The sequence below is a fragment of the Musa acuminata genome, chromosome BXJ1-3 (assembly GCF_036884655.1).
Source record: "Musa acuminata AAA Group cultivar baxijiao chromosome BXJ1-3, Cavendish_Baxijiao_AAA, whole genome shotgun sequence".
NCBI lineage: Eukaryota > Viridiplantae > Streptophyta > Magnoliopsida > Zingiberales > Musaceae > Musa > Musa acuminata.
The window spans coordinates 4,487,620-4,503,846 of record NC_088329.1 but is presented as its reverse complement, the minus strand read 5'-3'; the positions used below and the strand labels follow the sequence as shown (position 1 = coordinate 4,503,846).

Sequence of the window (16,227 nt, the reverse complement as noted above, 5' to 3'; positions counted from 1 at the left end):
TTACGAAAGCTGATCATGTAGGCATCAGAAGAATTTAGATGTTACTGCTTTCGTTGATATCGTCTGTAAAGTCCTGAAAGTGATACAAGAAAGTTAACGTCGGACTGGACTTGCAGCAGCAGCACAACATGACACATCTCATCGATTTTCTCATGAGATGTGAACATGAAGGATTGTGTGCAAGATGTAAACATCTTTGAGGCATGACTTTGGATACATATTTTTTATCCTGTTGAAGGCAAGCTGGATGTATTCCCAGTGCCCACGAGCACAATTTAACCCTAAAAATCAATCCATACCCGTTTGATATGACAGGGAACAGTGATAGACGCGACTTCCCACCACATCGTGGTACGAAGCAAGCACTATGTGTTGCAACTCCTGCTTAGGCTTCATGAGGTCCCTTCTCGAGTGACGCCGACGGTGGTGTGATTCTGACGACGATGCCTCGTTCCAGAGGCTTCTCTCAGGCATAGGGTAGTGGGCTGAGCCAAAAGTGACACGAGGTTGGTGATGCTGTTGCCCGAACGTGCTGTTTCCAGGGCGTTGGTCCAGCTCTCCACCGGAGACAGACCCACCCTCACTATTCCATTGTCCACACATCTCGGAGTCATGCACGTCATGTACTGTCCCTCAAGCGTACGCACCCTTCCCCCCTCCCCCTTACCCGTGACCCCTCGGATCTCCAAGGGCGGCTGACGGAAAGACCACGTTGACGTGCGCAACACATGGCGATCCCAAACACACCTCATACGACGTGGGGACGACGTGTCGAGAATGGTGTCACATGGCTACAACACTCGCTATCTGATGGCAGTGGAACAGCCCACAGATGAAAAGAACTCCCCGTTTGATTGAATTAAATCTGTCGGGACGCTTTATACAATGAGACAAAGAGGAGCCTCACCCTCTCCTTTGACGGGATTTGCACTTAGGGCCAATGTAGAAGCTAAGCTAACTGGATTGCTTGCAGCGAGCAACGTCATTCTCCTGCTTCGTAGCTGCCGGAGGCTCTCCACAACCTGGCAGGAAGGCCATGCTTCGGCACATGGAATGGGCAGTACTCGATCTCACCTTGGTGTCCCAGAGTCTCCCACCTGCATCCCAATAGAACGAAGTGACTTAAAGCCGTGAAGGCAGTTCATCACCGTACATGAAACCAAATGTACAGTTTTGGAGTTGCTGTGGATACTTGGCCTCATGCTAACCTGTATTTGGTCACCAGATGATGGATCAAAATAAGCATTTCCAGTTTGGCCATTTCATTGCCGGGGCAAGCGTGAACTCCGTTCCCAAATGGCAAGAAGGTATTGGGCTTGGGAGCAACCTGCGCTTTGCCATAAGAAAGAGTTCATTCATATTGGTGTAGAATGTTGATAGATGGGAGAATCTATCCATTATTCCCTAAGAAAACATATTTATTATACGATAGTTACTGAGATTTTGAATTCATAACAACGTACCTGAGACGGCATTTAGAGTTTATAGACATATTTACTCCTGTAAGATGGCAATAGATGCGTTGAAAGGAACTATACACAGTGACCTATTATGTCTCAGCCCCATACCTCGAATCTAGAAGGGTCGAACATGTTGGGTTCTTGAAAGAAGTCTGGATTGTGATGTATGTTCCTGAACAAAGGCATCACCTTCCAGCCCTTTGGGATAAGGTATCCTGCATTCCATAACCATTTGCTTCAATGCTTGAAGAGTTATAAGCAAGTAAGTAACCGTTTGCTTTTCTACCTTTGTACTCCACATCGGCCACTGCCTCCCTGAACGTGAAAGAGATGACGCTTGCCATCCTCAAGCTCTCCGATATGACCTGAAGGTACACCGCTCGCCGTGGTCGATCATAAGCGCACACAAACACTAGAAAAGAGAGTCATCCACTTCCGTGACGTGTGTGAAGGAGAGAGGTCCAGAGGTCCACAGTACCTTGTGAGTCAGGGACATGCTTCTCGTTTGGGCCCACGTCAAGGGTCGACTTCCAAACTCGTTCGCCTCCTGTATCGCCGTTTGCTCGGCCTACATGACAACGATGGCAAGGTATGATCAGGGTCCCCCCTGTTACCGGTTAATTCTCGGCTAGGTAGCAAACCAAACGTTCAGCATCCATACTCTGACGGATTCAAGAAGCTTTGGTTCGTCGTGGAGGAACTTTAGGACCCATGTCATGACACTGGCCGTCGTGTGCTGTGCGGCAAATAGGACGCCGATGATGTTGTCGGCGATCTGGTCATCGTTCAGGTGCTCTCCGCTGTCATCCTTAGAGTCGATGAGACAGCCCAACAGATCATTCTCCCGCACTCCTCTCTTCCTTCTCTCGTTCATGATCTCACTCAGTACACCGTGCAAACGTTTCCTTGCCTTAGTACAAACATGATTCGGATGAAGATGGTGTCGATAAAAAGCCAGAGAAGAGCCGGTAAGGATGATATGAGGTGGATCTTTGCTTACTACGATTGCTTTGTGGTACGGAGTGCCGGGAAGGTACATGGGGAAAGAATTGTAGCCCTTGTCAACGATCAAGTAATTCTTCTTCAGCTCTACTTTGTGCCGCTCCTCCAGCCGGTCCCCAAAGATCGCAAGGACACCCACATCGAAAGATAGCTACACAGAAGCAAAAAGACGAAACGATCAATGACGAGATATTTGTTTATATACTGTTGCAAACATCATCGATCACAGGCCAAAATCTACCAACCTTCTCCATTGCATGGAAGGTTCTGGCTTCCAAACCAACCCATGATTCCAACATGGAGATTACTATGCGTTCGATGTCGGGGACGAGCCCGTGAAGCGCATTCGGAGACAACAAGCCCTGTACAAGCTTCCTCAGCCGCATATGGTAGCTGCCATGGTGGAAGAAGAGCGCCCAGGGGCCGATCAACCGCTCCTTGCTCCTCGGGTACGTCGGCTTGAACAGATGAGCCTGTGTCACCAGCACGAACCTGGCCGCCTCCGGGCTGGCCAGGATCACGCAGGGGCAGCCCAAGACGTGCGTCTTAAAGATCTCGCCGTACCTGCAACACACCCCTAACGAGCCTCATTCACCAAGTAAAACCTTCAAACTCATACAAACTAACACGAGCGCAACGAAACCTCTTCTGCCTGTTGGCGAAGAACACACTGGGGTCTTCTGAGTAGAGCTGAAGGGTCTCTCCTACGTAAGGCCACCCCATGGAACCAGGTGGGACTTTATACTTGTCCTCGGGTCTCCACTTTCGCCTTCTCAAGAAGAGAGAGGTCGAAAGGACCAAGAGAAGGAAGGCGTACAAAATACCAAATTGCATCCCCATCCCTTTGGTTCAAACCAAGCCGACCCTTGTTTCCCTTCGTTGGCCGGAGCAGGGAAAGGGAAGCAGGACTAGTGGGGATCTTCTACTGGTGGGATGTGCGTAACCAATGATGGGTTTATATAGACGTGGAGGAACCCAAACCGGGATGGAGATTCTTTTTTACGTTCACTAGCGATGAAGCTCTGTAACTGCGCCACGTCATGTTATCATATCTACCTTACTAGATTCATGCGCAACACGTGGCTTTCATGCTCAACGTTAACCCACGTTAAAAAAATGGGGTCCTTGTCCCCATAAGTCACCATTTACGGTCCTCCACCGGCATCAAGACACACGTGGCTCTCTGAAAACCCTCGTTATGACTGATACGGTACGCAAACGCGAATTCTATTCCGAGTTACCCTGCGCGCGTCTCACACGTAATTTTCGTTATAAATGTGGTATATAAAAGAACATAGCAGTCCCCGTTATGACGGACCCGAAACCGACATGAGGGTTCGCGCCGACGGGGTCACATCTTGTGAGCGTAGGTACTGCGAAATCCACGTGTGATGGGCCCGAACGAGGGCGCGGTGCAGTCCAGCTGGAGATGGACCACCCGCTGGCGTCGAAATCGAGACAGCTTTTAGCGAACACGTGTCAAGTCTTCCCGTCGGCGGGTTGATCGCTCTGGCACTTCCGTTTCCCTGCAGCGGAACCCATCGTACCCCGGCTTGTCGCCGTCCCCAAGCCGCTCTTGTCATCCTGCAAACCAAATGTAGAGGTGAAGGAAGAGTCTTCCTTTTCATGGCCATGGTAGCACGTTTTACCTGCAAGAAACGAGTGGCTACCGCCATGAAACTACTACTCGAAGGGGCTGGTGGAGAAATCCTATAACCTCAACGTGGCCAAGAACAACCGGTCAGAGCTGAGGGCAACCACTACATTGAAATGATCGACTCTCATCACATTTATGCCACGTTTTCCTTTTCTCTAGCGATGCCTACCAGGATTCATCAAAGATAGGGATGAAACAGTATCATAGGAAAAAGAAAGATTATCCCTTATACTAAGATTATTTTAATATTTAGAGTTAAAAAAATTATATTGATAATTTTATAGTTATAAAAATAAGATATTTAATATTATTTATCCTAATACTATTAATTTTACTGACGAAAGATATTATTTATATATATATAATTATCAATTTTATCAATGATAAAATGATCATTTCAGATGTTATCAGTGACTCTTTATATATATATATATATATATATATATATATATATATATATATATATATATATATATATATATATATATTTGTGTGTGTATAATATTAAGAATCTTCCATGAGACAACTTTGATTCTTTTAATACAAACAATGGTACTCCAACATGCCTAACTTGGATGTGCCTAATTTATTGGTTAATTACTGCTCTGAGTTGCTATCATCTTCAATTTTGATATTCCAGTTCTTTTATGTAGTACTGTTTGATGTGATGAATTGGTGATGACAATGAAATCGGAGAAGTTAAATGTTTGTGATTCTTGTAGGATTTCATTATCTAAACGATGAGATCTACCTTCATTGTTCTGATCAAAATAGATTCTTCATCCGTATATTTCTGTATAGTACGGTCTCAAAGAATAGATTCCTTACTCTAATACACACATATATGGTATATCATGCCATCTTTATACTTGCGTTTCATGTATTTGCACAAAATAGATTCCATGTGTTTTTGAACATTTGATCAGGTGATTGATTCTTAGCTGACTTGGCGTACAAAATCCACCAAAGATGTTCCTAAATACAATATATCCAGTGATTCTTATTTCCTCTTTGCATGCAGTATATCTAATAACTCGATCGATCCAACTGATATGACCGACTCAAAAGGCTCCAAACAAAATTCCTCTTTACAATTCCAAACTGTCTTCGAGTGGAAGTATGGTGAATCAAGGGACTCGAGAGACTTGCGTTCCTTTCAGCCTTGTCTTGCTTTGGCAGCACATACACACAGATCCTGCCGTTGTTTTCATATGATCCTTATGATAGATTCCTCTCCTGTAATTTCAGCAACATATTTCAAGCTGATGATGTCTCTGATAGAAATAATAGAAGATAAGAACAATATAATATAAGAAACTTTATTGTAAAAATGAAATAGATTTAACTTAAATATATTAACGTGTTCCTTCTCCTATTTATATAGATTATGAAAGAGAATTTTCCTCAACAGAATAAAGAGATTTCTTCATGTAGTTGGAAAAATTTTATCTTCTATCAGTCTCTTTGCCTTGCATGACTGAGATCCGTGCACGACTGACCTAATTTTGTTGTCTGGGCAGCCAAAATCCACCGTATCATCCGACAGAGATGAATGCATCTGATTTGAACGGCGCACAAGTGTGGATCTCGAACTACGGGCCAAAGATTCTTTGCCAAAAGTGGGAACAGAATGCATTTGCTGGATCATTACAGCCACCATGAACAATGGAGCCCTCATGTTCTTGTGATGAACCCCTGTGCTTCGTATTCATGCACATGAAATAACATGGTCCCCGGTTATAATGTCTAGCGGAGAAAAAGGGGACCTGGAAAGGATAGGAACAAGGAACAGTTTGGAAGCACCACCACAGAAATGGACTCAAAGGCCAAATGAGGACAGTCCCATGAATGATTCATTAGAAACAAGTACATAAATTTTAGGTAGGTCGCCAGTCAAAGTGAGTGAGGATCATAATCAAAGACCGAAGAGTGAATGACTGCTAGTGGAGCGAGTGGAAATCCAAGATCAGACATGCCGTGGACCATGTCGTCCATAGCATTAATTGCAGCTGGATATGGTGTTTGGCACCTTCTCAGAACTCACGCATGAGGTGGTCATGAACCTGTCTAATGCCCGATGACTGGTACTGAACTACTAGAATGATAGCAGCAGGCGGAGGGGCTATACCACACTACTAAAACCGTGAAGTGGATACCACATTGCATGGTATGCAATTGAGTGCAGTTAGGTTTCAGTGTCCTTTTGGGTTGAGTTCGCATCAAACTCGCGTGGTCTTTTGTCAGCGTAGTGGAGAACATCGATGACGACCAACACCGAGAAGGATGGATATCATTCTCTCTCTCTCTCTCTCGCTCTCCCCTTTTGTTGTCTGTGTCGGTGTTGGTGTTGGTAATCTGCACCAGCTCACTCAGCCTTGGAGCTACATGGCATGAGGACAAACTAAACTCATGTTTCCCAACAACATTGCTCGTGTAAAGTAACTATGCTTCTGCCGAATCCATTTGCAAGACAGCAGAATGATGAACAGGAGAATTTTGTTGTGCAAGTAAGATCCCGAATCCGACTGCATGTGAAACTGCATCAAAGGTGGGACTCCTTCCTGGAATGTTAGGTACGATGCTTCGAGTTGAGTCATCAAACAGTTCAAACTTTGAAGTGCTCAGTAGCCATGATATGATGCTTCAGCTTCTGAAGCGCCACCCATTAATTTAGTACAGCTCGGTGCTTAGTATTCACTAACTCTTAGATAATATAGTAAATTTGATGACGGTGGTGGCATGACAGACTGAAGGCACTTGGTTGCACATCCTTCATCTGTGAGATCCTTCTTATGTTCGAGGAGTAAACCATAGCAGTAAAGCATTAAACATCATCTTCAAGATGTGTTGTAATCCTAATTTAGGTCATTTTAACATCACCTGGCGAGATAATTATATTTCAAATCTTTGCTTTAAATCACGGAAAGTCAACATTATCTTTCGAGATCATTCCCTTTTTGTCCATATGGAGAAACAACAAGGGCGATCGATCGTGCCTCAAAACACTAGTAGGAAAGGTTCAAAGAAGGCCAAAGGCAAAGGAGACGTGGTGGAAGAGAAGCCACACATGTAGTAGTAGTATCTCCCAAACTGCTCTCGCGTGATGTAGCATCTCCACTAAGAACGGTTTCATAGTTGACTTACAAGCGAATCATGTCATCTCCCTCCCAAAGCACCACTGTGGACTCACATGCCATGGGACCAAATCCATACTGGATTCCATGTCCAAAACCTCGTGCCCAGGTGTCCCAACATCGACGTCCCGAATCCCTGATCGACCCACGGAATCCACCACTATCCAACCCCACTGTCCGGAGAGGGAATCATGGATCTGGGACAACGGGGCGCCCACTTTTGGCACATACGGCGGGCGCTCACCGCACCAAAAACCTTGTCTTGCTAATGATCTATCTTTTGGATCTCGATGTACTTGACATGGATTTTTCTTGTGCCAATCCCATGGCCCTTAGATCGAGTCTCTTGGGAAAAGGAGTTGTCGTCCGCGTCAGTGAGTGGGTGACCGATTTCAGTGGGGATCGGCACTCCGTAGGGCGTGGCAAGCTACTAAAGGGGATGGGGGTGGGCGGGGACGAGAGATGGACACGAGCACGAGGAGGGCAAAGGCCTCACGAAATGTGCTGCATTTGGTCCAGTTGGCTTCCTTGTTTGATGTCATGGGATGGGCTTCGGCATTACACCTTCTCTCTATCTTTTATGGATTCGACTCATACCGTTTTATGCGAAGCTCAATAATCAATTCCAATATTATATATATAATAATAATAATTTCACTAGTTATGATTTAGAAACAATATTATAAATATTGGAATTAATTTACTTTTATTATGTATTATTGAGCTTCATTAATATATAATACTTGATATGGTTCACATGTGTAATAATAATAATTATTATTAATATTATCATGGTGATATGAAGTTACATAATAATTAATGATCAAATAAAAGTATTTTTGCTATTCCCAAATGAAAATATTATCAAAATTATTTTAAACTAGTTTCGTGATGAATGAAAGCATTAAGTATAAGATATTGAAGATTCCATGAAATATAATGAATATGGAACCCTTATCTAGTCTATGTATGAGTCTACGACTATTGATTAAGGTTTAAATATTCTGTAAGTTTCATAAGTCATAAACTAAAATAATTTATGACTTAAAGGAATCCCATATGTTCTTGAATTAAAGTAATTATATATTTTTTTGAACAATCTTGATTTGTTCTTGAATAATCATGACTTAATTTCAATATGAGAATGATCATATGAAGATTGACGGTGTGTCACGAGCCCAAAAATAAGTAGTAGAATCAAGAAATATCTTATAGAAAATCTTAACATAGATTTTCTTAGAGAGTAAAACTTTAAAAGCGAGAAAAGAAGATTCTCCATTGTGTAATAATAATAATAATAATAATTAGATTTATAAATAATCATAGCCAAGAAATTGAATTAAAACATCAAATAAATGGAAAAAAGATAACATACAAAATTTTAAAAAAAGTAAATTAATAAAATAAGATTTTTGAGGTGTATGTTTCGGAATAAAATCTCTAATAATCCTCTACAAAGCTCAAATTTTTTAATAAATAAAATTATTAAAGCATAAAATAATCACAATGGTGATATTGGTGTAGTGGAAAATGTCATGTGTGAGGGCTAATAGTTGCCATTGAATGTTGTCACGGTCCTCAAGAGTATGTATCGATCATTCTCGACCAAATTATTGGATAATCCATCTCTTATTGCAATCTTCAGTCCTCGTCGGTTTCCGCATGAAGAAGAGATGAATTTAGTGTTGGACATCATGCAACAATAGGATTGTTTTGCTTGTCAGTAATATTGATGAATCCAACTCCTCAAGAAGAGCTTGAGGAGAATAACAATCAACATTGTATATAATATATCGAAAGTCATTTGATGGTGTATCTTAAACTCGAAAAATATTATCCCTATTATATCCCACAAAATGGTGAGAAGATTTTTGAATGTTATTATTTGTAAGAGCAAGTGTTTTAAGTCATAAGGGTTAAAGTTGACTAGATTTACAAATTAGATAAAAAATTATATAGTGGTGAAATCATTTGATGGTGAAAGAGCAAGTGTTTTAAGTCATATTAAAAAAATTTACAAATTAATATATCAAAAGTCATTTGATGGTGTATCAAGAACATTCATTATCATCAATTTATAATGTTTGGACCATAATGAAGAACTTTAATGATATTAAATATTTAATTTAATAATAACGGTTTCATGTATAAAGAATAAAAAATTGAAATCATTTAAATCATAATAAATGAAGAAATTTGAATTATGAATTTTAATGATAACAGTTATATTATTATTAAATTAGATATTTAATAATAACGGTTACATTCATTATGTGCTCACGCACACCCTTTATGTTGGTGAGTCTAAGGGATGAAAATTTTATAATAATGGTACTTGCTAGTGCCTTATCCGAAGTGACGAATTGTTGATCAATAACTTTTAGCAAGTCTTGGACATTTTCATGCTGGTCAACAGAACCACGTATGCCAGTAGTCATCTTAGTTTTGATAAACATCACGCTGAGTCAATTGGATCACTCCCATTGCTTATATAATGTGATCTTAGTTGGAGTACTGGTATTAGTGGCTATAGGTGGTTCGTCTTTCCTGATAGCATAATCGATATCCATCCACCCTAAATGGAGGAGAACCATCTCCTTCCATATCTTATAGTTATCACCATTAAGTTTAGGAATATCACATCGAATATCAGAGAAATTAACAGTTTGAGAAACTGCATAAAATCAAACATGCTTATGTCAAAATTTGAAGCTTAATAGACTAAATTACAAGTTTTACGAATGTGAAACATGCCAAAAATATGAATCTCATGGCATAAAAATTGCCTGTGGGCTAAATTCTTAATTCAAATATATTCATATAGTCTTTATGATAAAACTATCAAATTATATTCCAATTCATAATCCCTGTGGGTAAATTATGAAAATAATCTAATATTTTATCCTGATTAATTATATTAAATATAATAAAAGATCCTGTGGGATAATAATTATTATACGAAATATAATCAATCACAATATGATGTCTAATCACTTATGTGATCCTTATTTTAATTTTATATATAATTTTAATTAATTAAGGATGCTGTGGCTAATTCTTAATTAATTAAGATTATATGAATTACTAGACATTTTAAACATAAAAAATTTACTCATAAGCATAATTTAATATAACTAAATATGCATACATGAGCATTTTACCAACTAAAATGTTGAAAATGATATTTTCTCATGATTTTCAATAAAATATATCAAGAAGTTTCCAAGAAGAAACCAAAATCAAATCATTTTCATGGCATAAAAAATGAAAACTCTTTCGTATCAAGGTAGAGGTCAAAAGGCTCTGATACCAAATGTAAGAAATCACTGAAACCAACTTGTGTTTCTAAATTATTATAATAGAAACAAAATAAAAACTGATGCGGAAACAAAATAGCGTACCTCCAGCCATTGTCGCCAAGAATTTCTGCAGAGGTTTCTTCTTGAACTTTGGTACTTCTCGAATCAGAACTCTCGCTTTAGATGGTGTAGGAAAGTCTTTCGCTTCAAAGAAATGATTGAGCCCAGGGACCAAAATCCTCATATATATATATATATATATATATATATATATATATATATATATATATATATATATATATGTTCTCCCATCAAGAACATTCATTATCACCAATTTATAACGCTCAAGAATTAATTCAAATTTGTAACGTTTAGACCATAATGAAGAACTTTAATGATATTAAATATTTAATTTAATAATAATGGTTTCATGTATAAAGAATAAAAAATCGAAATCATTTAAATCATAATAAATGAAGAAATTCATGATAATGAATTATAAATTTTAATGATAACAGTTATATTATTATTAAATTAGATATTTAATGATAACAACTATATTATTATTAAATTATAATATATATACATATATCGTGAGTAATCATCTATAAAAGAGATGAAGTATTTCTGATCATGTATGTCCATGTCTGGACAACATATATCCGTATGAATTATCTCTAATAAGTCTGAACTCCTATTAGCACCTTTTTTGAACTTATTGGTCTGCTTTCCCTTAATACAATCCACACAAGTCTTAAAATTAGTAAAATCAATAGTACTAAGTACCTCATCTTTAACTAATCTCTTAATTCTCTCTATGGAGATATGTCCTAATCTCCGATGTCATAATATAGAGGTGTCCTCATTAATATTACACCTTTTAATGCTAGCGTGAACATGCATTGAACTTTGAGTATTATTATTTTGTAATAAAATACGGTAAAGACCCAAAATACCATTCTCAACACAATCAGATTTATGTAATAAACGAAATGATGTGTCTTTAAAATTAAAGGAATACCCAAATGGTACGAGTCTGGAAACAGAAATTAAGTTTCGTGAGAAACTTGGTACATAAAAGGTTCTTTCCAATTTTAAAACAAAACCATTACTTAAAGTTAAAATGCATGTTCCAATTGATTCCACATGTGAGCCTATCTTATTTCCTGATAAGATACTTTGCTCACTTCCCATTAGCTTCCTTAGGTTTTGCATACCCTGCAAAGAGTTTGCAATATGGATTGTTGATCCAGAGTCAATCCACCAGGTGTTAATATTAACATTGACCATATTAGATTCATAACATACATATGAGGTTGGTTTACCTTTCTTTTCAAGCCACTGTTGGAATTTCGTGCATTCCTTCTTCATGTGTCCCTTTCTTTTACAAAAAAAACATCTTGCTTCTTTCTTGATATCAGCTTGGGGTGGTATTTTACCTTTTCCCTGCTGATGAGCTTTCTGATTGGCTTGATGTTTGTCAGTTTTATTTTTCCCTTGAGTGTTTACTACTAATGCACTCTCACTCAATTCCATCACTAGCCTCTCTTCTTCTTGAACACACATGGTCATTAATTCATTGATTGATCATTTGTCCTTATGTGTATTGTATGAAATTTTAAAAGGGCTATATTGAGGTGGAAGGGTGTTCAGAATATAGTGCACTAGGAAGGATTCTGACATATTAACCTCAAGTTTCTTAAGTTGAGCCGCAATATCTCGCATTTGCATTATGTGCTCATTTTGACCTTGAATTACAACAAATGGATGTGAAAACGACATTTCTTAATGGAGATCTAGAGGAAGAGGTTTATATGAAACAACCTGAAGGTTTCTCCTCTAGTGTTGGTGAACACTTTGTTTGCAAGCTTAGGAAGTCTATATATGACTTAAAACAAGCCTCCCGCCAATGGTATTTTAAATTTCATGAAGTGATTTCTTCATTCGGATTTGTTGAAAATCCCATGGATCAATGCATATACCAGAAGGTTAGTGGGAGTAAAATATGTTTCCTTATTTTATACGTAGATGATATTTTGCTTGCAACCAACGATAAGGGTTTGCTGCATGAGGTGAAACAATTCCTTTCTAAAAATTTTGACATGAAGGATATGGGTGAAGCATCTTATGTCATTGGCATTAAGATCCATAGAGATAGACCTCGAGGCATTTTAGGTTTATCACAAGAAACCTATATCGATAAACTTTTAGAAAGATTTCGGATGAAGGATTGTTCACCAAGTGTTGCTCCCATTGTGAAAGGTGATAGGTTCAATTTGAACCAATGCCCAAAGAACAACTTTGAAAGGGAATCAATGAAAAACATCCCATATGCTTCTATCATAGGAAGCCTTATGTATGCTCAGGTCTGTACTAGACCTGATATTATATTTATTATGGGGATGCTAGGTCGATATCAGAGTAATCCAAGTATGGACCACTAGAGGGCTGCAAAGAAAGTGATGAGGTATCTACAAGGAACCAAAGATTACATGCTTATATATAAACATACAGACAATCTGGATGTGATTGGTTACTCATATTCAGACTTCGTCGATTGTGTTGATTCTCGTAAATCAACATCAGGATATATTTTTATGATGGCCGGTAGAGCTATTTCTTGGAGAAGCGCTAAGCAGACCTTGACTGCTACTTCTACCATGAAGCTGAGTTTGTCTCCTGTTTTGAGGCTACTTCACATGGTGTATGGATTAAGAGTTTCATTTCTGGGCTTAGAATCATAGATTCTATTTCTAAGCCATTAAAAATTTTTTGTGACAATTCAACTGCTGTTTTTATGGCTAAAAACAATAAAAGTCGAAGTCACAGTAAATATATCGACATTAAGTATCTAGCCATATGAGAACGTGTAAAGGAAAAGAAAGTGGTCATTGAGCATATTAGCACTGAATTGATGATTGTTGATCCTTTGACCCTTTGCCACCTCTGAAATTCAAGGATCATGTAGAGAAAATGGGACTTGGTTCCACTTTATAATGATATTGAAACTCTTATATATTATGAAAATTTCTCATTCATGTGCATATTATTTTAAGAAAATATATTGTTACTGGACTAAGAATAAACATAAGGTTTATTCATTAAGTAATATTGTCATATTAAGATTAAGAAACGAAATACATCGTGATACATGAATGATAATACTCGCTCTTAGATGACTTATCGATATGATTCGTGTATTTATTTCTTAAGAAAGTTGTTCAAGAAAGATTAATTCAAATTATTAAGATAAACGTATGGACCAAGTGGGAAAATGTAACTGTTATTATTAAATATCTAATTTAATAATAATATAACTGTTATCATTAAAATTCATAATTCATTATCATGAATTTCTTCATTTATTATTATTTAAATGATTTCAATTTTTTATTCTTTATATATGAAACCATTATTATTAAATTAAATATTTAATATCATTAAAATTCTTTATTATGGTCCAAATGTTACAAATTTGAATTAATTCTTGAACATTATAAATTGGTGATAATGAATGTTCTTGATGGGAGAACATATATATATATATATATATATATATATATATATATATATATATATATATATATATATATATATATATATATATATATATATATATATATATATATATATATATATATATATATATATATATATATATATATATAAGGATTTTGGTCCCTGGAATCAATCATCTCTTTGAAGCAAAAGGCTTTTTTACACCATCTAAAGCGAGAGTTCTGAGCCGAGAAGTACCAAAGTTCAAGAAGAAACCTCTGTAGAAATTCTTGGCGACAATGGCTGGAGGTACGCTATTTTGTTTCCGCATCAGTTTTTATTGTGTTTCTATTATAACAACTTAGAAACACAAGTTGGTTTCAGTGATTTCTTACAAGATGCTTTCAAACAAATTTTTGTATAAAAGTTTTAATCCTAGGAATAATTAAAGGAGATCATATTATCTAACCCGTCCTTCCAACCATCATTCTCATCATTGTATGTGCTTTTTAGGAAGATATACGCACCACGAGCCTATGCCACTGAAGCGAAAACCCAATGGTATCATTACGAGAAAAAAAAAGGGGTAAATTTTAAGAATACATAAAACAAGATCGAGTCTAAAAATATTTTTAATAAGTGGTTTATTTTATAATTTATTTTCAATAAATTTATCGAGTAGCACATGATTTGTGATCCTATTGATATTAACAAAGGTAGGCCAGTTAGATAATGAAGTATTGTATATTCATCGATCATTTAATATATTGGTGTGATTCTAAGACGACTATCTTTCGTGAAGTCTAAGAGGTTACATATGCATTTCCATCCAAAGAAATTCTTATATGCAAATGGAGACTCTTACATTTATTTGGTATTCAAAATTGTGCACCACATGCTATTGGAATTGAGGAAGGATACGCTTTGCTCTTATGAAAATCTCCATAGTTTTATGGTTACAAAGGCCTATGTCATCTCTAATCTTATGCTTAGTAATGCAATCTCATCCTGAAAATTTGAGTTTGTTTTGGTTAGGGGATTGATTCCACGAGAAATTCCTACGATAATCTAATTGATATTTTCGTCAATGACCTAAGTATTCATGGGTGTGCGCAATGGAATAAATTTAATGATTGAATTAATAAGAACTACTTTTCCATCATCCTTAAATTTTATCGAGATATTTGTCAATAATTAGAACTGAGATGGGTGTCAAAAAAAAGTATAGTAAGACTGATATAGGTCCTTAGGTAGTTGATAGACCAACAGCATCATTTATGTGATGTCTACTACTAGTGTTGCATTGCTTTGGGTAAAATATTGGATTTCGTTTGTTAATTTTATGACCAGTGCTTTTATGAGGTTTCCACAAAATTTCTATCAGCAGAAAAATAAATATAATATTATTGACAAACATAAGATGAGTAATTTTCATCTCTTTAATATTAGAAAGAGAGACATGGCTTGCTATGCAATATCAAATAAGAGAGGAGATATATGATCTCCTTCATTGATACCACGATGATTATGAAAGCAACAAGAGAGAGACCCCATTAATAAGCTGATGAGAAGACGGAATGTTGAGTAAGCCATCTAGTGAATGATGGCAATGGTATTGTGGATTGAACACACAGGTATGTGTAAGAAAGCTGATCGGGCATGATCAATGACGGAAGAAATAAATTTTTTTAATTCTAGACAATAATTCTTTAGTGAGAAGTTTATAAATTACATTATAGAGGGTTATAAATCTGTAATCAATAATAATAGATTCAAGATTTAATATTTTAGAAATTAATATCATGTATGGAATCGGATTTGAATCTAACTGATCTAAAATCAATTTGTTATGAGTGGTGTAGTTTTGATTCATAAGTACTATTCTTTAGTTCTATTAACTAGTTCGAATCGAATTGATTTTAATTTGAAAGATATCAATTTGACTAAGTTCACTATCCTAACCTTTTATCTGATTCATACCAATTAATCAAATCAGTCCAAAGGTCTAATTCTATATAATTTGGGCTCGATTTCATAAATCTTATATGTCGGTCCAATTGGATTAAGATTTTAATTTGTTTGAGTTGAACTTAATCGAAGATGACTCCTATCTTCGTGCATCATCCCATCATGACTTCGTATGTCGATCCCCCAACCAAGAAGGGTCGGACTACTTG

At 37.1% G+C, this 16,227-nt stretch overlaps 1 protein-coding gene across 2 annotated transcripts; it reads right to left on the bottom strand.

Moving 5' to 3' along the window:
- Positions 1-833: 833 nt before the first annotated feature.
- LOC135617998 (abscisic acid 8'-hydroxylase 3-like) lies at positions 834-3,386 on the bottom strand. Of its 2 annotated transcripts, XM_065118889.1 has the most exons (9): positions 3,106-3,386; positions 2,708-3,026; positions 2,461-2,613; positions 2,122-2,370; positions 1,939-2,028; positions 1,747-1,825; positions 1,569-1,675; positions 1,209-1,327; positions 834-1,097 (listed from the first exon to the last, which is right to left on the bottom strand). In XM_065118889.1, exons 1-9 carry the CDS (start codon positions 3,300-3,302, stop codon positions 983-985), a joined length of 1,428 nt encoding a protein of 475 aa, XP_064974961.1. In that variant the 5' UTR covers positions 3,303-3,386; the 3' UTR covers positions 834-982. The 2 variants fall into 2 exon arrangements, 1 of the variants encoding a protein (XP_064974961.1); XR_010488908.1 differs by lacking the exon at positions 834-1,097 and having other exon boundaries at positions 1,464-1,675.
- Positions 3,387-16,227: the final 12,841 nt, after the last annotated feature.

What these genes read in the sequence shown, in the direction of transcription:
- LOC135617998 (XM_065118889.1), bottom strand. Translation starts at nt 3,302, where the DNA reads ATGGGGATGCAATTTGGTATTTTGTACGCCTTCCTTCTCTTGGTCCTT. An exon ending in CGTACCACAAAGCAATCGTA is followed by an intron (nt 2,371 to 2,460) that starts GTAAGCAAAGAT and finishes GTTTGTACTAAG; the next exon opens with GCAAGGAAACGTTTGCACGG. An exon ending in GGCCGATGTGGAGTACAAAG is followed by an intron (nt 1,676 to 1,746) that starts GTAGAAAAGCAA and finishes TATGGAATGCAG; the next exon opens with GATACCTTATCCCAAAGGGC.